At 38.6% G+C, this 27,819-nt stretch overlaps 1 protein-coding gene across 8 annotated transcripts in view; it reads left to right on the forward strand.

Annotated features, from left to right (window-relative positions):
• The window catches only part of DYNC1I1 (dynein cytoplasmic 1 intermediate chain 1), a 269,907-nt gene that overhangs the window by 198,866 nt on the left and 43,222 nt on the right, over positions 1-27,819 (forward strand). For all 8 annotated transcript variants that reach the window (XM_074340758.1, XM_074340755.1, XM_074340754.1 and 5 more), the window contains 2 exons: positions 22,381-22,527; positions 27,124-27,237. In XM_074340758.1, coding sequence (XP_074196859.1) covers positions 22,381-22,527; positions 27,124-27,237 — 261 coding nt within the window. The remainder of the gene's footprint in view (positions 1-22,380; positions 22,528-27,123; positions 27,238-27,819) is intronic.

Below are 27,819 nucleotides of genomic sequence, written 5' to 3' on the forward strand. Positions count from 1 at the left end.
CATGTGGGGAATGAACCGACAACCTTGGTGTTATTAGCACCAGGCTCTAACCAACTGAGCTAACCCGTCACCCCTCTAATCACTTTTTAAATAAATGAAAATGTAAACCCCAGCTAAGTCAAATTCCTATTTTAAGATGGTTTAACTGTGTTCTACTGTGTAGAGAATGGGGATTATGTTTTTGCTTTTCATTTTGTTTTTCATGTGCTTGTTTCACATATATGACTTAATACTTTTTTCATGAGACCTATTAATAAGTTAAATTGTAGAATCTCAGGGCTTGAAGGAACTTTTGTGGTTTTCTGGACCAATTGCTTATTCAATCCCTGAATTCTCTTGAATGATGTCTTCTTTCCCTGCCACTTCATCACCTTGCCTTGCTTGAACATTGCTCATGCTCCTGCACAGGGCAAACCACCCCTCTCTGGCCAGTGCTGGAGAGTTTCCCACTGTGCTTGCATTCCATGCTAAATGATTGCTCATCCTGGACAGAGGCAACGTCACGCTGGAAGGTCGAGGTACCAAGTCCGGGAGTAGGCCAGCTGAGCTGGCTTTGGGTTTCTGAGAGTGAGAATGAGCACGCAAAAACAATACCGCTTGCTCTCCCCTGCCATCTTCCTCATGTGTCTCACCATCTTTATCCTCACCTGGCTTCCTTTAACATCATTTTATCAAAGGCTTAACAACATTGTGTCAACCTATTGCCATTAAAATTGTTGAAAAGATTTCACTTTGGGGGTAGGTGCTCAGGGGAACGAAAGTTCTACTTGTGCTCTGCTGGTCATCCCCCCACCTCCAAAACCAGACTTCTGATCATGCCCTCTATGTGTTTTGTGGCATATCCTTTAATATGTTTGGTAAAATTGTGAGGACTTGCTAAATTTTGGAACTGGATTTCCCTGGATTTCCCCCTCTGTGTAATGAAAGCTACTGAGACAGGCCTAACGCAAACCTCCTGCCTTCAGAACATTACAATATGTTCTCCGCCTTGTAAGAGGGACATTTGAGCCAAGTTCTGTAAAATATCACAAACTCAGACAATGTGGAGAAAGAAGGCCAGTTCTTAAGTCATCTATTGCTCACTAAAGGAGAAAACTAAATGATTTTTTTTTTGAAAAGCAAATAATAACATCCTCCAAACTATCCTTTCTATAAAAAGAAATTTTCATACCTCAGTTCCTCTGATATGATATCTGCTGATTTGGGACATTGCTACTGAAATGAAAACAGATTAACACTAAGAGTATGTGATAACCTGAACTAGTAATCAAACATCAAGGGCCTGATTACTTTAATGAAGTGTTAAGAATGTTTTGATGTTTGCATATTATAGGTCATAAATGACTGAGGGACTTATAAAATATTTATTCCCCAACACTGTTCATTGCGTTAGAAAGTACTGTTTTTCATAGACTGTGTAAAGGGAAACCAATGACCCTTTATTTTCTGTAATAATTTCATAGCTAGTTAGGTAGTTCTTGTGTTCTAGGAATAATGTCAAAATAAATGGGAAAAGAGCCCCTTGAGCTTCTCAGACCCATATTATTTAAATGCCAAATTTAAAATATTTGTCTCAAAACCTTTATGGATTTTTAAATGTTGTCTGTTTTGTGGATTCTTATCTTGAGGGACCCAAGACTATTGAATCTTGCCTATCAGTGGAATGAATTCAACCATAAATATATTTATTACGTTACTGTGCTCAACCTCAACACTCCTCTAAAGCAAGGAAGCATATAAATGAGCAAATAGATCATATATTTCTATTCTACATCGTTCCTACTGAAAACCTTTAATGAGTATAGGTATGATTCATTCGGATCAACAATATTTTGATGCATAATTCTAGGACAGCAGAAAGCTGCAAAATAGGATACATTGGGAAAAACAAAAGTGTATAAATAGGGCAAGGCTTTTCATTTTTACCTACAGAACACAACTAGCCATACCCCAGGTTGATGGCATGTTGGCTCAAAGAAAAACACTCAAAAGTTCTGTACAGCATGTTTTTTTTAAAAAATGAATGGATTTTTACTGCCTAGTTCACATATATCAAGGTAAGAAAGATGATGGTGTTGGAAAACTGGCAGTATCAGTTAAAACAAAGTTTGGCATAAAAGGCAAGACCTATATTAGAGTTTATCTATGCCCAGAGCCTGATTATTTGGAGCCTGAAGTCCCTGGCTGAGCCTGAGGGGCCATGATCTGTTTCACTAGTTCAGCTAGTTCAGTTACCACCTGTGTTCCAACAGTTAAGTCGGACCAAGAGGAAAGGAAGCTCGCTGGGCTGCTTAGTTCCATGGCCACTCAAGCCTCTCTATTTATTATTCCACTAGGGAATGCTCTGCCCTTGAAGGCTGATCTGACGAGGGTGGGATCACAGGCGGCAGGTATGCCATGAACAGCAAACCCATATTCTTAACATATGTTTAATTTGAGTAACTCTCCTCCTTTAAAATACCTCTTGATTTTAAATCCACATCCTGATTTGCCCGCTCTTGTTACCATTTTCTGCTGCCTGTTCTGAATTAATCCTTTGAGGTGGTCATTCCCCGGAAAGAAAAAAGGAAAATGAGAAGAGAGATGCAAAGTTGGGAATGTGAATGAAAGAGAATGGGAGAAAGCAGAGAGAAGGGGATCATTAAGCAGAGTCTGTTTTCATGTGCTACATTTTCTTTGAGCTGTGGAAGACAGGAGAGGTAGGGGAAGAAGAGAAGTACACGGAAAAGGCACTTGAAAGGTTATCCGTTAATATCCCTACTGAAGAATGGAAATCATTTTTTGCATTAGAGCTCAATTTACAAAGATTATTTTGATTCTCCATCATACTTCATCTCAAAGAATTGGTGTAATCTAAAAAGTGGCTAAAATTATAAAAATAGTTTCCATAGTAGAAAAATTAAATGATTTTATTCCAACTGTCATAGTCAGTGCTTAAACTGAGATAATCGGAATTATATTTTCTATAGTGATCATGTCACTGGGGTGTCTAAACATTCTTTGTCAAAGTAGTAATCCCTAATTCTGATTTTTCATCAACAGAACATTGACTAAAGGTTAGAAATATTAGCCACCAATCGCTGTTATTTGTAAAACCTACAGAGAAGACTGGTTTTCTTGAGGAATTCTGAGTGAAAATACATTCTCCACTTTGGAATTATTAACCCTACGTGAGGCTTTCTACATTTTTCTTCGGTATACTTTCAGATTAGAGAATCATGAAGCTGCTTCCTATACTTATTTAGATTATATTTAGAAGCAAAATAGCAATAGCTTGTGCTAGTAAATGTTTTAAAATAGCAAAATAGTATATTGCTTAATGTCATCAAATTCATTTTCCGTGTTTCTATCTACATGTGAATCCATCTGTCTATCAAATCCAAATTTTCCCAGGTCACACCCAACCAGTTAAATGAGGCCTTGCTAGCAGTATAAAACGCTATTTCCATAGTTCCCACTTCATCTACAATTTAGGATTTCTGGGCTCTCCAGATTCTCCCATTTTTCTGAGAGCTCCCACAGGAGGTCGCAAGCGTGTTTGTGAATGAGGTTTCAAGGACCAGCTATGATGCCAACAAGCAGCTTGCTGGGACTCCAGTGCCCAAGCTCCATTGCCTTCCCCTATGCCCTGACCCCATCAGGCACCCCAGGGCTGGCCCCCACGCACCAGCCATATGCTAGTTTCCCCTGCTACAGCCTGGTAGTTGCTCATCGCAGTTCAGAACCCTGAAGAGCCCGTGACTTCTACAACTGACGCCAGTTGAGTCAGGAAATGTTCCATGAAGAAAGAAATAGAGTAATTCTCTCCCTTCAGTGTGTATTCTTTGTCTCATGGATGCCTAAACACTGCAAGCTGGTACTTCACTGTCTCCAAAGCGTATAATATGTGCAGCCTTTATGTTTCACTGGTAGCACCCTAATGCAAATAGCATTCTGGCAGACCTGCTCCACTAGTCTGCTATTCATGAATATCCAAATTGTGAACACTGCTTGGGCTCAAACCTGATTACCTGTTTAATTTTTTTTTTCCAAGTCTGAAATGTGATGATCTTTACTTCCACATTGGGACCGACTGCATTTTATCCAGAACAATTCGGCAGACATTTATTGTGTCTACACCCATGCTAGGTGCCAAGGCCACGTAATGAAAATGATCTTACACGGCTTATGAGGAATGTATACCTTTTCCCCTAGGTCAAAAGCAAGAAGGTGTGATCTACGGAAGATCGCAAGCTACAAAACTGAGATAATTAGTGCATATTTTACCTAGAACATCCCATACCCCCTACTGTGGTGTCATCTGACTTAAGACTTAGTGTGAAAGGTTGAAAGTGGAGTGCGGATGGGGGTGGTTCTGTTAGTTTGTGGAAAAGGCCTTTGGAAAGCTGAGCTAGTCTGCATTTGGAGGCGACCTCACATGAAGAATACCTACCTCCTACCTCTAGTCCCTGCAAATGGTTTGGGGATGGTTGGTGAACCACAGGTATTCCTAAGGCTGGTTCCTATTAGACAGGGAAATCTAGAAGCCTCGCTATTCCTCATCTTTGCCGTGGAATGAAACCAATAAAGTCAGTTACTATTTAGACAAGTGAGTGAATGCTGTTCATTTGGGAGAGAATGTTCCTGGGGAGGGAATGACCAATAGAGGCCACTGAAGGGCTTTCTGGGGCAGGGGGAGAGTTCAAGCAATGTGAGAATCAATGGCAACTCTGTTAACATCATTTGAATCTACCTAAATCAAAATCATAGGGAAAGCCTTACCTTTGCATATATGTTTTTGTCTTTCCACAAATAAAACGTGTAGTCGTTCAAATCTGGCACAATGACTGTCTACACAAGACTGAACTCTATAGAAGAAAACTACCTAAGAGAAGTTTGGATTGCCAGATGCTTGGCATCGTGTAGTCAAAACATTTTGAATGTGTTTGAAAATAGTCTCCCAGAGGTGTGACAACTTGTAGCTACCTATAGCTCTTGTCTGCATTGTGGAAGGAGGTGGGGTGAAAAACTGAGTTATATAGGAAAATGAAACTCTTATTGCCCTCCTGGTCTGATTGCCTTGGAAAAAAGTAGGGTTTTTTGTTTGTTTGTTTGTTTGTTTGCCTTTTGACTAATTTCTTCAACTCCGCATTTAACCTGGCAAATATAGACACAGAACTTTCCATAGTGTCTTGTATTTGCTGTGTGAAAGACATTATTGCCATCAAGTTATGACATTTTTAACTTTTAGAAGTAGTTATTTAGAAATTCAACTTTATTTTGTGTTTATTCATCCTGATTCTTGATATTAAATGTTATTAAATATATATATATATATATATATATATATCCATTTGCCCATTTTCTTTACATTTTAAGACTCGTGTTCAAGAATATGGAATTAAATAAGGAAAAAATATAATAGAGATTTGTTTGCTTTTGAACTAGATTTTCCCATAGAACTTCATTCTTCAGTGAGAGATACATGCTGTGTTAAACCCACCTTGGGTTTATATGTGCAAACAGTAGGTGCCAAATATTTAGTGACCTATTAGAACCGCAGAGAAAATTGCTCAGGAGAATTTACACCTTGTGAGTCTTGCACAGTTATTTCCTGTAGGCCACAGAGAGAGATTATTCTGTATGTATTTAAGATAATTAATAAGTAAATTTGTGGATTATATCACTGATGTAATATGGTATCACTGTTATATTTAAAAGAAAAAAATGTATAGAGTTCTGAAGTGTTGTTCTATGTCAGTCTAGTCCTTGATATTTATCTCTTTCTGTCAACATACTTAAGTACAGTGTTTAATTAATTTGCAATTATTCCCAATTACTCTTTGACTCCACTTATACATGATACATTGATAGAACTGACGCTGGACAAATACAGTAGTTTGTCATCCCTTTCTGAATGCCACGATTAAGTTAAGGATAAGACAGGTTTCCTGTAATTGTTTTAACTGAGAATGTGTAAAAGTTTGCCCAAGTGACATAGATTACCAGACTTAAAATGTCAATTGTTTCAAAACAATTGAAAAACTTCAAAATGTAAATGTGTAATTCTCCAATACTAAAGTTCCTATAGGTTGCCTGCCAAAATTATCCTGAAACTTTACCTGGGAGGAGGGTTGGGTAGCAGTTGTACAAAGCTTATTGTCATATATTTTTAATGCCACAAGGACAAATTTGAAAATGTTTTGACAGAGGGTGTGTGGATCTTGATTGAAGTGATGATTAGTAGCACCTGTAGTGGGAGAGTAAGTCAGTGATTGTGACTTAGATTTGAGGGGCTCATTTAGGAGTGCGAAGGTCAGTGACTCAGAGGTTGGGTTTTCTCTAGTAAGATTCCAGTACATCTGTGCTTCTTTACTCCTGCCTGAAGATTACCACCTCCTCTTTTTTGTTGGTTGATCTGTTTGAAATGGTAATTGGAGAAAGGAGTTTAGTATGCGATGGTATGCAAAGGAAGTGGAAAAGACTTTTAAATCTCTATTATGGTTGTATCATTTGTCTCTATGTGACAGTGAGCAATTCACTTACCTTTTAGGAAAATCTGTCACAACAGATTATATTCTGTCAACCAGGCAAAAGAGACTGGACCAGAGTGTATTTTTTTAAGCCAAAACATGAGGTTGAATGAGTATGAAGATTGTATGTCTGGGACGGATCAGAAGTATGCAGTATACAAGTGACCATGACTGTCTAGTGATGAGCCCTGGGAATTAGCTAAATTTACAAATAGTTCAAAGCGTTTAGTTTACCATTTTCTCAAAATATTTGCATGTTGGTCAAATATTTATTGAACACTGTGGTTGGCAGAATAATGACCACCTAAAGATCACCTCCTAATACCAGGAATCTGTGAATATGTCACCTTATATGGCAAAAGGGACTTTTCAGACACAATTAAATTAAGGATCTTGAGAGGGGGAGATTATCCTGGATTCTCTGGGTGGGCCCAAAATAATCACAAGTATCCTTACAAGTGAAAGAGGGAGGCAGGAGAGTTAGACTCAGAAGGAAGTGTGATGATGGAAGCAGAATCAAAGTGGTATGATCTAAACAAGACCTAACTAGCCACTGCTGCTTTGAAGGAAGAAGGTGGCCAGCCGTGAGCCAAGAAATGAGGCTGGCCTCTAAAGGCTGGAAAGAAGGCAAGGAAGCTGATTCTCCCCTAGCGCCTCCCAGGAGGAATGAAGCTATGCTACAACCCCCACCCTCCCACCGGACTTTAGTCCTTCTAACCTCCAGCATTGTAAAATAGTAAATGTGTGTTGTTTGAAGCCGTTCGGTGTGGTGTGTGGTAAAGTGTGACAGCAGCAATAGGCAATGAACACAAATACCGACTAGTTCTCAGGAACTGTCTTGGGCACAAAATACAACAGAGAAAAGAGCCTACCCTTGTGAGGCTTACAAGTCCAACATGCCTATTTTATTTTGCCCATGAGGAAATTAAGCTGATAAAATTAACATGATTTTCTTGATTATCAGCCCAAGGATCTTTACACAACAACATCTGTACCATATGACTAAGGAAAAAAACAAAAATACCATTCCGCTTCTCCCACACAAATTTTGTGTGTTACCCTGAAGGCTGCTATCCTCTGCCCAGTGCAGGAAACAGCTAAATACCAATCCAATTATTTTTATGTAAGAAGGGTCATCTGTAGAGTAACAGTCCTGCTTTTGCATTCTGAAGAGCTGGAACTACCTAAAGCCACCAAAAGAAGAGAAGGTGGTCTTTTCTTTAAGGCAGTGGTTCTTAACCTAAATGAAGAAACTGTGTCCTAAAGGAGTTAAGTCACAGGAATGAAGTCACACAGCAGTACTAACAGGCCCTGCTAAAACCTGAGTTTCCTGACCCCCTTTATAGTCTCTGCCCATTTTCCCTACAGAGAGTGCCTGGATCCAGGTGCTTTTTCAGAATCTGAAATAGGAATCGAGTCCATTTCACTAACCTACATCCCAGCACACTGTGTGGATTACAAAAGGAAATTAACATGTAAAGAAACCCTTTGGAAACTCAAGGGGCCGTGTTAGTTCTCTTGCTATATTATTTGGCTGGTCTCACTGTTGGTGTCATTTTCAAGTGTGGGGCTTGATTTAATAGAGACAGCCAACAACTGTGGATCTAATCAAATGGGGCTCAAAGCACATAACTTTCAGTGTGGAGGGAGCTATAAGAAACATTTTCAAATTTTGGAGTGGTCTAAATAAGGCGAAAAGTATTCAAAGGGAGCAAGAGAATCTGGCTTAGGGATCTTGTTTTTCAGGTCTGTTATAGTCACTCTATGAAGTATTGCAGACAATTCATTATAATTTATCACACTGATACTCTTAGGTTGGATGAAACCCAAACACAACTGAGTTAGATGCATATTACATTACCTCTTACTTAAAAAGAAGGGTGGTCTCACCAGGGCAGGATGGAGTTCATTAGCAGGCTGAGAAGTTTTTCTTAACTCTTCATTATCTGGTTTCATATTGTCCCCAGGAACAGCGGAGACCTTTCCTTTTTCAACTCATAGAGAAATGCATGTGGCTCTTCGTGACTGTAGTAACCACCAGTTCCAAAGATAAAATGCTCATCATCGCAAGTCTATAAACAGAAATCAGGTTATTATGAAAAGTGCTCCTATACTTTACATAAAGCCATTTCTTTTTTAGGAAACAGGAGAAAAAAAATATTGTCCTTATGTCTTTTTATTTAGATCTGCGCAATGCAAAATATTCCACTCCGTTATGCTAAGTGACTGACACACATACTGGCTGTGCTCTAACATACGTATTTAGGAATTATGATCACATTTCTTCTAGCTGACCAGTACTATCACCCGTATTATTCAATGATGGACGTGGTTCAGACAGGATTCTCTTGACAGATGGCCTTTAATATGCCTCCAGATTCCTTTTCAAGAACCAGGAACTGTAAACTCCATACAAATGGCCTTTAATTTGCACATTCTAAGGCTCAAGAAGTGGGGTTTTGCCCTGGGGGACAAAAGGGACAGAGAAAAATCTCTGAGGTGCTGTCAATGTAATCATTTGATCCCAAAGGAATTTTTATTCATACATTTATGTTTGTTTCTGAGTTTATTGTTTTGTTCTTCTTTCAAAAACTAGCTCAGGTTGAACACTGGGGAATTTGATACCCATTTTATCGGTTGGTCTTCCAACTACACGTAAATGTCAGGTTAAGAGTGGATTTATCTCAGCTTAGAAATGAACCACCAGGACAGATTTCTATTCCTTTCCACACTCTAGTCACTCTCAGTCTTTAGGTGTCTTGTTAAACATCAAAGAATCTTCATTGGAAAAAGCATTGCTATAGAAATTGGGGGATGGGTGAAATTTGGGTTTAGATGACAATCACAAAAATCAGTTTACCTTTGTCTCTTTTAGCAGGCACTTAAACCCAGCTTTTTCTAGTCCTGTTTAAGTTATTTCCAAGTAGCAGTTTATCAATAGAACCACCAAGATAGACATCATCCTGAGAGGTCATCTGGTTCATCTCTGTGCCTTAGGCATAAGCGTATCTAAGTAATTCCAGGCAGATAAAAAGAGACAAACACTGCTTCTGCCTTTGAACCACATTACTTCTTGGCTGTAGGACCTTATTTCCCACTTGTGTTCCTGAGATCTGTACTCACCAAACAGTTTTAAGGCAAAAAAAGGAACTATTCTTGCGGAATTCTCCTATTTTCCTGCTAAATTTAGAATAATCCAACTAATTCCATGCACAGTCACAGCTGGCAAAAACCACCACAGTAACTGGGGAAAAAAAAAAAGGGAAGAACCTATGCATAGTGTGATACTTTAGGTTTTTTTGTTTGTTTGTTTGTTTTTTGTTGTTGTTTTTTAATGGTTCCCCCTTGTAATTTCTGACCTAAATGGCTTGGTAATGTTCTAATGTGGGATATTCCATGACTCTTTGGGTGGACCCTATGAATGTAGATTTATTCTATCAGCAGGGGATTGTTGAATGACATATGGAGACTGCATGGTCTTCCTCCTTTTCCTACCTCCTCAAGCACAAAACCTGAATCCTACAAATTCGGAAAGAAATTGCCCGTAAAGCAAGACACAGATCTATCTATTGTACATTGTGTTTAGACATTTTTGCCAGCACAACAGTACTGAATCTGATTAGCCTATTTATTGTTGTGTTTGTAAAAACAAATACCTGATAACTGGATTCTATTGGATTCTTTAACTGAAACCCACTATTGCCTTTTTTACGTAGCCAAGGAAGAATTCATAGGTTAAGAAGCTGGCTCTTTCTTCACATGGCTTTATCTATCAGCGCAGGAATGGGGAGGAGGCTGGGAGCTGGGGAATGACCCATATTTCTGAATGCTGTGTTTGCCCCCTTTGCAAGGACTTAGTACTTTTTCAATAAAAAATAAATTTAATTTGTGGCTACACTTCAAGTAAGATGGTTTGATGGTAAAAGTGGAGCAGTCCAGTCCTTGATTTAGCGAAGTCGTGTGGCCGAATCCCTTCGCGTCACTTTCATGTGGTTTGGGTGAGCCATTCTCAGAAACCCCAAGCATTTTTGAAGATACTAAACTGGAGACATTCACAATTCTTCCCTCCCTTTTTGCTATTAATCCTTCATGTTGTAACAAGAAATGGAGTTAATACTGCCTACACTCTTTCCTGTCAAATTCGAACTCTTTTTCTTCTCTCTTAAATAATCTGTTCACTCTAGTCCATACTCACATAAATCAAAGGGTTGGATGTCAACACCTGCCATATCCAAATACCAACTTTTTTTTTTTTTTTTTTTGCTTAAGCAGGATTTAGACATTTGATTTGAAGAAAGCTGGTGCTTTTTAACATATAAAACAACCCATATATTCATCTCTTCCTTTTCTTTTTTATAAAGTGAAAGTCTGCTTTAGCTTTACCACATCCGTATTCCAGCCTAGGCACAGCAACCTGCATTTCGTATTTCTTTATCAAAGAGACACTAAAGGGTTAGTAAAGGATTGGAAGTCTATACTGAAAAAGCGTCTTTGACTTGAATGTGTTTCAGGGAGCATTATTGTCAGATGTGATGGCATATCCCACCTTGCTTTATCCATAGTGAAGTTTTAGAAAAAATTTATAAAAATTGAGTGTGTGTGTGTGTGTGTGTGTATGTGTTTATGTGTGTGTGTTATCCCCTTTCACCAACTGACCTCAAATCTTCAATTTTTTTTTCTTTTTGTTTTATAAGACCTAAAAAGACCTCTGTCTAAGCCTAATCAAAAAAAAAAAAAAAAAAGTCAAACCCAAATCAAGGGGCATTCTAGGAAAGACCTGGCCACCAGTACACCTCAACACAGCTAAGATCATCAAAAACAACGGAAGTCTGAGAAACTGTCATAGCCTAGAGAAAACTAGAGACATGATGACTAAATGTAATGTGGTGTTCTAGATGGGATCCTGGGAGGGAAAAAGGATGCTGGGTAAAAACTAAGAACATCTGAATAAAAAGTATGGGGTTCAGTAATAGTGTGTCAATATTGGTTTATCAGTTGTGATCAATGTACTGCACTAATGCAATAATAGGGACGATGATACCAATAAGGAAAACAAGACTGTGAGGTATAGGGGAATGGTACTATCTTCACGACTTGCCTGCAAATCTAAAACTATTATAAAAAGTTTATTAAATAAAAAATAGCTTTTGTACAGATTTCGCTACAGAACTCTTACTAGCTCTGAGGATTGAAGTAGGTGGAGAGCCACTTTTTCTTTTGCATTTTAAAGAACTGGTTACCAAGATTCTTCACTTTGCTGTTGGGTAGTTTTCAGCTGGAATGAAGCAAAACATTTTTTGTGTGTGTGTTTGTGAACTTCTCATTTTCACCTGGAATTTTAGTATTCATCTTACATTTTAAGAGACTCTTCAGGTACGGGTGAGGATGGAATGCACCTAAAAATTTTCATTGATGGTTGTTTTTTGAACTTTTTCCTAAACACCATCCTTTTTCCTAAAGGCCATCCTTTTCTTTAATTTCCAAAATGTCACTATGTTGTCCAAGATGATTCCATCTCCTCATGAGCCTCTTATCTTAAAAATTCTTGCATATTATTTCATATTTCTCAAGTTTAGAAGACTGTTTCCCAGGTCCTGTGTCTGTGTCTTTAAGTAGGAAGTATCTTTTGTTAAACCACACAGAGTAACTCTTCTCTTTCCTTAATAATTAATAACGATTCACATAATTATTTGGAGGGATAAACAATAATTTAAAAATAACTCATTGTGCTGAAATGACATTTTTGGTTTGGCTGCATAGTGACATGATGAAAACAAAGCATTTTCTCCCAAAGCAGTGACAATAAATGCGGAGCTTGTCAGTAGTGACCCAATTGGTTTCCAGCTGCTAGCTGTTCAGTAGACTCCCATGAAATAATTGGTCTCAATCAGTTCTCAGCAGGCAGTATCCCCCTCATGGTAAATATCACCGCAATTGGTACTAATTAGCTCTGTTGTCACCTGTCACAACTGGTAGGCTAGAAGCTGTCAGGTGATCGATTTCTACACCTGCAACAGAAGTAAGTCCAACTGGAGAGGGATTGGAGATGCAATGCCAAGGCCACCGTATTGGGCAGGGAGCCCAAAGCCCACCCTACCATGTGGGGATGCATGAAGTTTAGTCTGTGATTACCAGTCCCACAGCCTGAAGTCACAAGTGTGGCCTCAATGAAAAACTGCACTTGCATTCAACTGATGCAAGGTTTCTAACTCAGCCAAGCCTTGGTTGAAATCTGGGCTTTACCACTTACTCATTTGCTCTTAAGCTTGTGGCTTCACTTGCCTAAACCGGGGTTTCCTAATCTGAAAAAATGGAAGCAAAATTATCCACCTAATAGAACTAACTGATGTAGTGGTGTATACAGCATGTTTGGCACTTGGAAGGTGCTCAAAAATTTTGGAACACCCCCACAAGCGAATAACCAGGTAGCCTCGTGTAACAGTTATAATGATCATTAGCCCTCTTAATAATAATCAGGAAAACTCTCCAATGTTCCATGCCAGCCTGGAGAGTGATGCTAATGGGAAGTGAAGACCTAAACCTTCACTATCCTTTCATTGATCATTTTCTAAGAGCCTAATGATTTAGGAGAGGAGGGAAAGCAAGGAGAGATGTAAAAACTAGCAAATAAAATGGAAGGAAATGGAGCAAAGACATTGTAGCAGAGGAACATTTATTGTATCACGTGTGCCTCCGTTGGGCATATTGTGAAAATGGCACATGACCCCATGAGGGAAATATCCCAGGCATGGCCTACATTGGTGGAAAAGGAAATTCATCTCACAGTAACTTTAGGCCATATTCTAATTCATTGTTCTAGAACTGGGTTCTCCAAATTTCTCAGTGATACAAAGCAGCATGGTGATTGTTAAATACACAGACCACTAAACCTGTTTAAAATTTTGGTTCAGTAGATCCATGCTGGCACTTAAGAGTCTGTATTTTTTTTTTTATTAAAGTGTAATTGCCATACAATATTATATTGGTTTCAGATGTATATATAACATAGTGATTTGATATTTACATACCTAACGGTATGATCACCATGATAAGTCTAGTAACCATCTGTCACCATGCAAAGTTATTAGGGTATTATTGACTGCATTCCCTATCTGTATACTACATCCCCATGGCTAATTTATTTTATAAATGGAAGTTTGTATCTCTTATTCTTCTTCACTTTTTTCACCCATTCCCTTACTCTTCTCCCCTCCGGCAACCATCAGCTTGTTCTCTGTATCTGTGAGTTTGTTACTGTTTTGTTTTCTTTTTTTAGATTCCACATAAAAGTGAAATCATACAGTATTTGTTTTACTCTGTCTGACTTATTTCACTTAGCATAATGCCCTTTAGGTCCATCCCTATTTTCATAAATGGAAAGATTTTACTCCTTTTTATTGCTGAGTAATATTCCTGTGTGTGTGTGTGGGTATGTGTGTGAGTGTGTGTGTGTGTGTGTGTGTGTGTGTGTGTGTGTGACATAATCTTTATCCATTCATCTATCGATGGACACCTAGGTTGCTTCCATATCTTGGCTATTGTAAACAATGCTGTAATGAGCATAGGGATGCACATATCTTTTCGAATTAGTGTTCTCGTTTTCTTCAATAAATACCCAACAGTGGAATTGCTGGGTTGTATGGTAGTTCTATTTTTAATTTTTTGAAGAGGAATCTGTGTTTTTAATAAACTCTCTAAGAGCTCCTTATGTTCTGAAAAGTTTGAGAATCATTGATGTAAAATAGTACTTTTCTTTTGACTGCACATGAGAATTTCCTATGGAATTTTTGAAAATACTGATGCCTGAGTCCTATCCCCAGAAATTCTGATCTAATTGGAATGGGATATGGCTTGAGCTTCAGGGAATTTTTTAAAGTTCCTCAGCTGATGCTGAGGTACAACTTTGGAGTAACATTGATTTAGAAAATAGCCTGAGGGGTTCATGCACCTGTAGAGGAGGAATTAGTAATCAGATGTAAAATCACATCACAGATAAGTAGGTTCCAGCTCTGATTCAAGATGTGAAATATGGCAAGCAAAAAAAAATTAGAAAACTCCCTGGAAGTAGTATACAAATTATCCCATTGCCCTAGAATTTTGTTGTGTTCAAAAGTACTTGCACTGAAGGGACTACCAACTACGATTTAGAGCCTAAATTCCCCCTAAATCGGCAGTGCTTGCAGTATGAGTATGCATATGAATAATTAGGGCATGAATCTAATCTTGGCTTTCACTGGAGAGTTATCTCTGGTGCTAACTTTGCACTATTTCCTCTTCCACCTCTAACTCATTTTCCAAAGTCAGTTAATGTCAGGACTTGGAATTGCCATCAACAACAGGAGCTATAACTAGGCAGGAGGATCTGTAAAACCAGAGGGAGAATCAGTGTCCCAGACAGGAGATGAAAGTTGTCAAAAACAGACTCCAAAGCGTTAAAACATGTAACAAAAGGTGTAGTGACACTCCTAGGAGTTTCTTGACCCAGGTCATCAAGGCAGGACCAAGCATTACTAATAGAATTGTTTAGGAAAGATTTGTTGAGCAAAAGGAGGAGTCCTCTGGACCTTCATTTTCTCTAGAAATGTTTCTTCAAATCATGAAGTAGTCATTTCTAAGTCTATATGGGGGCGTATTGTGTATCAGTCTTTAAACTGTATTACTTAATTCAAATCTCCCAACAGTTCCAGGGAAACGAGGCAAAGAAAACCCCTTCTTTGTAGGCAGGACGAGAACTACAATGCTCGTATTATGAGTTGAAAATTCAGGCTTAGACATCTCACACGAATTAGCAAGTGAAAAAGAAAAAGCAGAAAATAACAAATGTTAGTAAGGATGTGGGGAAATTGGAACCTTTGTGTATTGCTAGTAGGAATGTAAAATGGTACAGCTACTATAGAAATCAGTATGGTAGTTCCTCAAAAATTAAAAATAGAATATAATCCAGCAATTACACTTACATGTCTATACCCAAAATAATTGAAAGTAGGGTCTTGAAGAGATATTTGTACACCCATATTAATAGTAACATTATTCACAATAGCCAAATGTGGAAGCAGATGAATGGGTAAACAAAATGTGGTATATACATATGATGGAATATTATTCAGCCTTAAAAAGAAAGGAAATTCTGATATATGCTACAGCATGGATCTAATAATATTTGTAGTACTACACGGGTATAGTAACTAACACCTTTAAGACATTATGCTAAGTGAAATAAAGCCATCACAAAAGGGCAAATACTATATGATTCCATTTATATAGCTTCCTATATAAATGGTTCCTAGAGTAATCAAATCCATATAGATAGAAAGTAGAATGGTGGTTGCCAAGGGCTGAGAGAGGGTGGGAATGGGGAATTAGTGTTTAATGGGTACGGAGTTTCAGTCAGGGAAGATGAAAATGTTCTGGAGATGGATGGTGGTGATGGTTGTACAACAATGTGAATATACTTAATGCCACTGAACTATGCACTTAAAAATGGTTAAGATGGTAAATTTTATGTTATGTGTATGTCATCATAATTTTCTAAAATAAATAATTTGAAAATTTGCACACGAAAAAGTTAAGGCTTAGAGGATCCACACAGCTAGTAGATGTCAAAGTAGGAAGTCAGCTCTAGGGACTCCAACGGTGTCAGCCTTCCCAGTCTACCTCAGTGCCTCTTGGGGAGTAGAGACTGATGAAAATGTTTAGGGGCAAGTGAAGAGGATTGAATAATTGAGGAAAGAGTGATCAAAATGGTTCAGACAATTGTCCTGAAGATAAGAAAAAAAGTTGGTAAATTCCATGAGACCAGAACCATGTCTGCACACTTTTTAAAAAACTGAGATATAATTCACATACTATAAAATTCACCTTTTTAAATTGTACAATTCAGTGTTTTTTAGTGTATTCACCAAGTTGTGAACCATCACCACTATCTAATCCCAGAACATTTTTATTACCCCCCAAAATGAACGTCATACCCATTATTAGTCATTTACTGTTCTCCCCATGACCCCCATCCCTAAGCAGCCACTGATCTATTTTCTGCCTCCATGGATTTGCCTGTTCTGGACATTTTATATAAATGGAATCACAATATGTGTCCTTTTCTGACTTTTTTTACTTAGCATAATATTTTCAAGTTTCATCCATGTTATAGCACGTATCAGTACTGTGTTCTTTTTTATTGACGAATAATATTCCATTGCATGGATTTACCACATTTTTAATCTATACAGTGAAACATGTATGTTAATCTGTTCCTCAGTTGATAGACATTTGGGTTGTTTCAACTTTTGACTACTACAAATAATGCTGTTACGAACATTCACGTACAAGTTTTTGTGTAGTTATATATTTTCAGTTATCTTAGGTATAAACCCAGGAGTGGAATTGCCAGGTCATATGTTAACTTTAAGTTTAACTTTTTCAGGCACTGCCAGACTGTTTTCCAAAGTGGCTGCCTCATTGTACATTCCTGCCAGCATTGTATTAGTATTCCAGTTTCTCCATGTCTTCCGCAACACTAGTTATTTTCTATTTTTCTTTTTTTCCCCAGCTTTACTGAGGTATAATTGACATGTAAACATTTAAAAATTATAACCATCCTAATGCATTGGAAGTGACATCTCACTGTGATTTGTGCACTTTTTTATTCTCATTGCAGTATTGGTAGAAGTTCAATACTGAAAGGCATGAAAACTCCAAGGTATTCTAAGAAAAGTTATCAGAATGAGTGGTTTCTGATCTTTAGGAAATCAAATTTTAGAATCAGCTGCTGTTTTTTTCTTCTTTTTAATACCAACTCAGTCAAGAAGTAGCAAGCAAATTAATTCAATCTTTGCTCCTGGGCACTGAGTTACTAATGGGGTGATAACTTTCAGTAGATGGTCACTCTTAGAGTTTAGAAGAATGACGTGTGCACCCTGGGATAGTAACTTAGGCAAAGGAAAGGAGAGCTCAGAGGAAACAAGACCCTTTCCGTTCATCTCAATTAAAGTTAAGTGCCCGACTCATGACTCATGTCTTGGCCACCTTTACACCTTGCACGTAGTCAGATGCCTGGTGCTGTGTGATTGCCTGTAAGAGGGTTTTTGACAGCAGTGTTCTCCAATTACATGTGTTTCCATTAACAAAAGAAATGTCTTTGTGGTTTTCTTAGGTACTTGCAGAAATATATACTAGCTCACTAGTAGCCAGAAGCATCTGATCTGTCTGCATCTGACAGTTAAGCATTTGCTTTTAGGCAAATAAAATGTCAGCCACCATTAAACAGCATATGGCAACAATATGGCTGTTCCCTCTCTGGGGACCAGCCTTTCCCCAGAAGAGATGGTACTTGAAATAGGAGATGCTTTTGAGTGTAGAACCCCTATCCTTCCCACCCAGGCACGGTGGCTGGGGAGTGGGCAGAGTGCCACACACAGAAGGACAAACCAGATCAAATATGAACATAGGGGCCGAGCTCCCCAGCCAGCAATGACCAAAGGCTGTTTGTCCTAGGCATCTGGGTCTGTGGTTAAGGGGAAGTACCATCCCTAAGCTGGCCTGGATTAGCTCTATAAAATAGAAAACAGCCCCCACAGCCATTTACGGAGGGATTGGGGCTGACTAGAATTGCATGCAGTGGAGTGCAGTGAGCTGAAGGAGACATTCAAAGTGGAGTCTCCACCCATCTTGTCTCTGAGCAATTCCCTCGGTGAATGGGGTAAAATAAACGGCCTTGTCTAGAAATAAATGATGAGGGTGTGGAACCCTGTTTAGTGGGTCAGCGCGTGCTCAAGTGGACATGTGGCAATATGGATAAGAAGGAGCACCGCCTTTGCAGGGATGGCTAGTAACCAGTCTGCTCAAGATTAAAAAAATAAACCAAGTTTCCTCTGGAGCCTCTGGGCTTCTGCGTCTGCAGGAGATACCCGAAATGGTCAATAGAAATGGACTGATCCTCAAAACTTAGTCTCAAAACCTTGATTGTCCTGGTTTTGGGGGAACTATGGTATGCAAATAATCAAAATGTGATGCTGGTTCTGTTAGAAACGGTGGTTCCTCCTACAATATAGTCCCTGTGTTACCTATATTGGAATGTAGTCGGTCAGGCTCACCACTTTTACATCAAGCTTTTAACTATGAAATTACATTTCTGGGCCCCTGATTTTACCGTCAACGTGGCCACATCCATGAAATCCCTAGCCTTGTAGAAACAGAGTTCAACTGTAGTATCAGGAAAGCTTACTTTTGATTAGACAATTAGCAACATCCAGAAATTCTGGTCAACTTCATTATTTTTCCACTCGTGTGAATTACTTGATTTGAATGTTTAAAGGCCATACATTATTTCTCAAAATAATTCTGTCCCTAATTTTTAAAGAATAAAATAGATGCAAAGTTAAACATATAAAAATATCTATGTAGATACATGTTCTTATAGAGCCAAGAATTATAAGGTAGGGATACATCTTGTTTCTGATTAATTTTGTCTAAATTGTATTAATCATGTAATTTAATAATGCTTTATTATGACACTGAATAACTGAATTAATACAGAATGTTAAATGCCTCAGAAAGTGATGATGTTTTTAAGAAACAACATTAATACTGTTGATATTTTTTATAAAATATGTCTTCAGAAAATGTACTGTTAAAAATGAGAACAACAGAAAACCACGTATTTTAGTAGTGCCAATCAATTTTTCTGGAATGCTTTTTTATTCTTTACTGAATAGCTGTAACTGACAGGATGATATCATCCTTTGCTCTTTATGCTGACAGACTATAAATTCCATGACAATTGGCAACAACAATTAGATCAGTACAGTAGCTGTATGAACAGCAGGAGAGTGCGGGGCGGGGGTGGGTGGGTTCCCAAGACACTTTCCTCCTAGGGGGTTGATGCATACTTTGCAAATCAGAAGAAGCTTTCTCTGTAGTTGGGGAACTGTTCAAAAGGAACCTAAACATTTGGATGAAAAAAAAAAATTCAGTTGTCTACGTGTTTGCTACCATTACATCAAACATCAGGGTACTTAAAAATATCTCAAGAAGTGGCCAAATTCTAACTTTACATCTAGATAATTGAGATCATACTGCCTTCATGTTTCCATATGAATGGTAGGCATACCCTGGAGGTCTGATTTCAACCTTTATATATATTCCATAGTACTATAATTAATGTATTGAACTTAAAAAAAAATTAATGAAATTGATGAATCCTGACTACTTGTCTATTTCTAATCTCTCAAATATAAAATAAAAATAAGTAGGTCTACTCTATTCCTCAAGGAGATACTGTAAAGATTGGTTTGCAGCAAAACAGAATAGCCTGGGTGGCAGAACTCTCATGCTCCAAGGTGCTGTTTATCTTTTTTAGCATTAATTTGACTTTTTATCAAATGTAAATAGAATTCTGAATTTGTGATGGGGGCTTTCTGTGACATTTAACTATTTTTTTTAAGTGATTGAGTTAGTACTTAGTGGGCACTAGGTGTTTGATGAATGAATGAATGACTGACTGAATGAATGAATGAATGAAAAAACAGGAATTAGACTTTTCACTTTGTGGGGCTGGAGTCTAGTTGATTGCTGACCATGTGTTTCAGTTTTGTAGCGATACCCCCACTGTTTATTTTTCTCTAGTCTCTCAACAAACTGTGCAAGGTTTGGAGTAATATTTGCTGGGATTTAACAGAAACACGGAAGCAATCAAGTGGTTGCATTCTGGATTTTTCTAAGTTAATGACATTCCTTTATCCATATTGATTGGAGCTTTGGTAAATTCAATTGTTGATACCACCTGGATAACTTTAAGTCTTTCTGAAGATTTAACGAAAATGTTTCCAACATAGCTCAAACAACATAAGAATTTCATCAATTGAAAACTAAGAATCGTTTCTGTGGGATGTGTAAAACAAGAAGCTGACCAGCATTATTTTCTTTTTCTTTAATTCAGTATCATTATTGAGAGTTATTCTTGAACTTTATGAAAACCAGATTGGGACACATGCGTGTTCTCCATTGAATTCTGTTCAAGGAATTGGAACTGAAAATCTTTCAAACTAGGAAAACATGACATTGAAAAATAGTCCACATTCTTTATTCCACCTCAGAGTATCTGAGACTATTTCTGACTAGAAAGCCTTAGCTGATAGTAGGTCTGATTTTTTTAGGAATGGATGCTTTGCCTCCCCGTCAGAAAGGGTCATAATTTTTTTTTCAGTCACTACTTTGCTGGCTTATCAATGACAACCTTTGATTGTCTCACTGTGTTGCTCAGAGAGCTGTGATTTCTCGCTATTGCCCACAGAAAAACATCCAAACAGTGCCCGCCATTCAAGGCCCACTCTTGTCTGGTCCAGGCGACCTCTTCAGCCACATTTCCTATTACCTGCCTCTTCCATGAAAGCTCTGTCCCAGGCAAACCAGACTGTGGGCTGTTCACCAGCCTGTTTTTGGTGCCTCCAATCTTTTCTTCCCATTATCCATCTCTCAGGAATGCCTGTTTCTCCACTTGCTGAATGTTCCACATATATTTCAAGGGGTGATACATTTCCTTTCATGAGGTCTCTCTCACCATCCCACCCTTTCCACCTTCCTCTTTTCTCCCCTGTCTTAGTTAAAACAAATCTTCCCCTATCACATACACAAGGCACACACACATACATACATGTATTCCTCTGATTTAGTCACAGCATGCACCACATTCAAGGCTGCTACCTGTGTGTACAAGTTGTGCCCGCACACTTGCAGGAGGTCAAGCCCAGGGACAAGTGAGGACAAACATTCACCTTGCTTTTCTCTTGCCAAAGCATGCACCCACCCACAGGACTATGTCTATGTAGAGAGGCACCTTTTTCTATTTCATACAAAAGAATGGACTGTGTATATGGACTACAGCAGCAGCTCTATCCATCTGCCTGCAGGCCTTTTAGGTTTTTTACCTGGACACATGTTTATTGAGGACAGTGAGTACCTTTGTATTTCTGGCGTGCCTGGTTACAATGCTTTATACATAAGATCATTTATTAAATTTAATGAAGGGGTGAAACGTATTTATTGAAAACATTTACTTTTGCCTATAAACGCAAACATGGAAAGCACTACAGGAATCAAAATGGACTTCTTCGCAGATGTGGAAGAGCCAGCTTGTCTGATTTTAAGTATATCATGGTTCTGTCTCAGCTAAGTCATTTCCCATAAAATGTAGTGCCCAGTAGTCTTTTGTGGAATTTCAGAAACCGCATTCACGATGCTATGACAGGCCATGGCAGAGCTGGACTGAAATCCATTTCTGACTGTTTGTTAAAATAGGCAAAGAATAACATTAAGAATTGTCTGAAGTGGGCAGGATAAAGGTCAAGAGAATGCCCTTGGGAGGCGAGGGAATTTGGGGAGGAACCAGTTGGATCAGTCTGAGGTCGGTCTACTTCCTCGAAGTCTACAGGAAGCCAAAAAAACGAAAAAAGCACTCATCTCACAGTTTTCAAAGCCTCGCCAACACTGCATAGTAAACATGTGGAAATGGCCTCAAAGTAATGGCTTTGTAAAGACTTTAGGGGAGAATTAATATTAGCTCCGATACAATTTTATTGGTACATGGGAAATGTTCATAAACCAAGCTTTCCAGACCATAAAACAATGATGTACATCAGATAGGTTTTATGCCAACTTGATGACATGACCAGGACTTCACACGCCAAGTTTCAAGGGGTAACCGGTGGCCACCCTCTCAAGGGAAAGCCTGTGTCTGTACAAAGCATGCACCGAAAAATTGCTTTGTGTTTTCCAGGGTGTGTTGAGTTTATGTGATGAACTGTTTTCTCTTCAGGAAAATACAAACCTTCTCCAAGCATTTCACAGTGCATCTCTCTCTGCTTTTTCTTTGCAGTCCTCTGTGATGTCAGTCTGCTTTGCTCGTTTCCATCCCAACTTGGTGGTTGGTGGGACTTACTCGGGCCAGATTGTCCTGTGGGATAATCGCAGTCATCGAAGGACGCCAGTGCAGCGGACCCCCTTGTCAGCTGCTGCACACACAGTAAGTCCAGCTTTTGTCACACACCTGTCAGCCATCCAAGCCCTGAAAGAGGGGATCCCTGACAAAAGGACAATGCTGTCAGTAACTCCAAGTTAGAAGTATCCTAATTTATACCGATTGTATCCTGATGACTAAAATAAAGCTGAGTGAAAAGTAGGTGAAAGAAGAGCTGGGTTTAGAGAAATCTCTTAATATTCTATAAATTTTAGCACATGTGAAGGATCTCTTGGGATATCTCAAAGGCCACCAGTGAGGATGGATTAAAACTAAAAATGGATACAGGGAGACACTTTGGAAGCAGCATCTGTGGGATTGTTTTCCTAAAGAAACCTTTCCCGTTTACACTATATGGTGGAAACATATTTTTGAACAGACTGTGAAGAGTAAGTATTTCATGTCTCGGGATGGTACATGAGACTTTTGCCAACAGGCCTTGTTCACTTGTGATTAGAGGGAGTGCTATGACTTTAAATTCTGGAATGCATGGTGTAAGTCTCCGTGGTAAAGTCTACAGTGACAGTATAATCCCTAAGGTTAAAAGTCAACATCTCAAAACCATTACCCATAATTTAGCAGAAGAGGTTCAGTATAGTGTTTGGAAGACAACTACTCTGTCATTTCCTTTAAGAGAATGACAGGTGTGTTTAGCAATTGTTAGGAGGAATCAGAAGACAAGCATGTCTCCATCAATCCTTGCTACCTTGACATTCAGAGTAACGGATGTTCTTTCTCCGAAATACCCAAATTATGCCCAAGAAAGAGCTCTACTATTGTTTCAATTTCCTTAATGTAGATGCCTCATTTGTTTCATCTCCTGGCCTCAAAACCACTCTAGCTTTAAAAAGGGGCTGCTAGCTGTTGTAGCTAGACCATGAAGAGGAACATGCTTCCACTCTTATAAAACTGACAATGGGAAATGACAAATACCAAGTCAGCCTTAATTCTGATTGACTTGGGCCTAAGACCATACAGGTAAAACTAGTTCTTGGGAATCTTGGAAAATTGCTCATGCCTACCCCATTTCTCCAAACTAATAACAGAAAATTGTGACCCAGGAGAAGATAGGTTTGGTGCAGGTGTTTGCTGAAGTAGTGTGAAACCACTCCTTGGCTCTATGTATGTATCTGGTGTGTTTGGGAGCATTCCTTCTGAAATTTCAAAAAATTACAGATCCAAATGTTAGAATATTTAGCAAGAAGCTTTTGGGGAGAATTGAAATCCATAAGCTCTTCCAAAGAGTTCATTTTTCTTTTTCAAATAGTTTAGGATGTGATCATCGCAACTAAAATACGATTATTATCAAACAGAGTGACATTATTTCTGCTAGAAAATAAAACAATTTTTTTCTCCTGCTGGGTTTTGTTGAATCCACAGCTAAAGTAGAGCACGGTCAAATTTGTGACTGTCTTTCAACTTACTAATGCCTGGTTGATTGGTAGCAGGATCAAAAGTGGTTAAGGGAAAAGAGGTCCACCACAGATTGCTAACTAATTTCCTTTCACACCCACCACACATATGCATTTGGGACAACAGGAAATTATAATTAAAGCAAAACCCTTCTGCCACACAGTGAGTTTATTCCTAAAATAAATAAAAACAATCTGGCATCTACACTGGAAAAATGAGCTGTACTATCGCTTTTTTCTTTCCATTAAGTAGAGTTGTGTATGTCTGTGTCTGTGTATGAACAGGCATGCCCACGTGTCCGCTTCTGTTCTGGTTTCTTTACATCTCTCTCTTTTCTTTTAAATTGAGTTTTATTACTCATGAAAACACAGGCCAGTAGTACTGATTAAAGCCAGGGAAGGGCTACCACACACATTCCTTCTCTAGGCATTTGGCTCTATGCATGCTTCTAGATGCCTTCTTTCCCTGCTATCTTCACCCGTAGGACTCCCAGTCCATTCAAGTCTTGGTGATTTGTGTGGATGCTCAGTGGTTAACAAAGAAACCCCACTCAACTTTTGCTGGAAAATACTGGGTAGATTTCAGGTCCATAACAATGTTTGGATCTTGCTTTCCCATTCTTCAGTTTTGTTGAGTCTGCTGTTTTTAGTTGAGCATTTGTTTCATCCATTCTTCCACTTGATTTTCATGCAGAGCTTTGAATGCTTGAGTGTGCACACTGCTACAGATCCCACATACCCCAGAGACTAGGGAAAAAGCATTGTCCACAGTCCCATCACCAGTTAGTCCTCTTGAGGTTTAGAGACCTGATCAGGATAACATTTAGTTTCAGATCTCTGATGTCCAGACCCACTAAGGCTGATTCATTTGAAAGTTTCTGTAGGAAAATGGTGTGAAAAAGACATAGGGACTTAGTTGACTGCCCATCAGCACAGGTAAAAGAGGTGATGCGATTGTCAAAAAAGCAAATGTAGGATGCATTAATACAGAGAGATTTTTATCTCATGAGAAGTGACAATTCAACTCTCCCTGTATTTCTAGATTCTCTTGGTCAGAATGCAGGTAGCTAGATTTACAATAGCCAAGATATGGAAGCAACCTATCAATAGATAATTGGATAAAGAAGATGTAATAAATATAGGCATATACATGTCTATATATACATATAAGTATATATGTATATATAGACATGTATATGTCTATACACACACACACACACACACACACACGCTGGAATATTACTAGGCCATAAAAAAGAATGAAATCCTACTATTCGCAACAACATGGATGGACCTAGAGAGTATTATGCAAGTGAAATAAGTCAGACTGAGAAAGACAAATACCATATGATCTCACTTGAATGTGGAATCTAAAGAACAAAAAAAAAATGAACAAACAAAGCAGAAACAGACTCATATAGACAGAGAACAAACTGATGGTTGCCAGAGGAGAAGGGGGTTGGGAGCTGGGTGAAAAAGGTGAAGGGGTTAAGAAATACAAATTGGTAGTTACAGAATAGTTACGGGGATGTAAAGTACAGCATAGAGAATATAGTCAATAATGTTGCAACAACTATGTATAGTGCCAGGTGGATGCTAGAGTAACTAGGGGGAATCACTGCATAAATTATTTAAATGTCTAACCACTATGCTGCACACCTGAAATTAATATAAAATAATATTGAATGTCAACTGCAACTGAAAAATAAATTACTTAATTTAAAAAATACGAGGTAGATAGTTATGTTATATTCTCAGAACTTCAGTGTTAAAAAGAACTCAGGCAAAATGTAGCATTTTCAAAAGAGAGTGACCAGGATGGGGAAGGTATTGAAAACCAGATATTCAAGGAACAGTTGAAGGAATTGGTGATGGTTAGTCTGAGTAAGACAAGACTGGGGGAAGGAGGGTTAATACAACAACAGTCTAAATATTGTTTTGGCTTGATTTGTATGATCCCAGAGGGCACTGCACTGAAAGTACCTCCTTGAGTTTTCTTTATCCCCATTGGTGGAAGGAAGAATGCCCCAGGAATTAGTGCTAAAACTGGCTACCCTTAAGGAAGGTGTTTGATAATCAGAGTTTGGACCACCTCTTGGTAGAGGCAAATGAACAGCTGCCCTAGATGATTATTATGGTTCTTTCTGACCAGGAGTTTATATGATAATAATAGTTTGGGAACCATCCTTTATATAATATCAACTTTCCAATATTAAAGATTGTTTCATTGTCATTGTGGCTAGGTATTATGGACAGTAACTCATCAAGAGTAAGACTTAGACTGTCAGCTATTTGCACGGAGAAGCATCAACTAAGTTGTGGTTTGGCCACTGATGGCTAAGCTGCCTGAAATCTAACCCAAATTACTGCTAGGTTCTGCTTATGCTAACCTTCCACTTAGTATTTAATGTGCAGCTGCAAATGATTTTAGCCTACCATTTACAGAGTGGGATAAACTACTAGAGTTATGACAGAAAGAGCATCTTGCTTACAATTCCTGGGATGTATAAATGACCTTTCTCAAGGCCCTGGCCAAGTCTAAGCCTCCATACTACCCCAAATGATATTTTAAAAAATAAATCTATCATTATCCTAGATTTTGCTGTAACATAAAAGAACCTAATTTTATCTCACTAGGTGCATTGTGCCAATAATTTCCACCACCAACATCTCTCCCTCAAATTAAAGAGGCTGATGAATATTAACCATTTTTTATAAAGAATGTTAACAAATGTTTGGCAACGTGACCATAATGCCTTAAGCTCCAGATTTAGTAACACTTTTTCCTTCCAAAAGTCAATAGTTCTACTCTTTTGAAGACTGGCTTTTTTCATCACTCATGGCGAGTTTATAAGCCAAACTAGGCAGTGAGACTCGTTCAAATAATCCAGATTCATCTCCCCGCACTGCTTCGGCTCACCAGTCTTCATGTGCTCTAACTTCCTTCAGCTCCATTGCACAGCATCTGACTGAGCGAGGGGAGGCTTTGTATTTCCACTAATAGGTGTTGCTGCCAGAGCTTTTACAAAGAAATCAGGTTCAAATCAAAAGTGGCAAATGACCTGAGGCTTGTATTATTGTAGGATTATGTCACTCTTTAATCCTTGTTTTGGAGTGATGTGTTTAACACTCAAATGTAAGTATTTCCTCCTGGATCAGTGTCTGATCCTCCATGTTTATGTTTTTGCAGCATCCCGTGTACTGTGTAAATGTTGTTGGGACCCAGAATGCCCATAACCTCATCACTGTCTCTACTGATGGTAAAATGTGTTCCTGGAGCCTGGACATGCTCTCAACTCCACAGGTGGGTTTGTTTTCCCCTACACATAAGAGCATCCTGGTTAAAAGAGATACCTGCCTAATGGAATATAGTTCCTAAAAGCCAAACCCTCACATCCTATAGGAGCTAAAACCAATGGATGCACTTGAAAGAGTGGGGCTTGCTTTCAGCAGTCTCCTCTTGAAGCCAAAACCCATTTCCTTTACCACAAATCATGTAATTATTGTAATACATTAATCCTAGGGTCAGTTTCAAGTGAAAATGAAATAATCCATCTTAAAGCATAGTAATTATGGAAGTTGCCTGTGGTATGAATTGTACTTACCCTACAGCATTGTTAAACAGATGCAAACGAGGTGGGAGCTCGACAGAGCCAGCCCTCATGGGTACTTGCCTTGGAGAAGAGGTATCTCAGCAAAATAGAAACCTAAGCCCTTACTCGTATCCGTAGCCTACATGACTGCCTGTGTGTATGAAGAAATTGTCAAGCCATCTCTTTTTTCCTCTGGAATGTGTCTTAGTATGGCTCCTGCCATTCCTTGCTCCACAAATGAGAAGTCAAAAATGAAAAAGTTCCTAAGTTTCCAAGCCAGAACTGATTACAGT

This window comes from Rhinolophus sinicus, linkage group LG09 (genome assembly GCF_036562045.2).
Source record: "Rhinolophus sinicus isolate RSC01 linkage group LG09, ASM3656204v1, whole genome shotgun sequence".
NCBI classification, from domain to species: domain Eukaryota; kingdom Metazoa; phylum Chordata; class Mammalia; order Chiroptera; family Rhinolophidae; genus Rhinolophus; species Rhinolophus sinicus.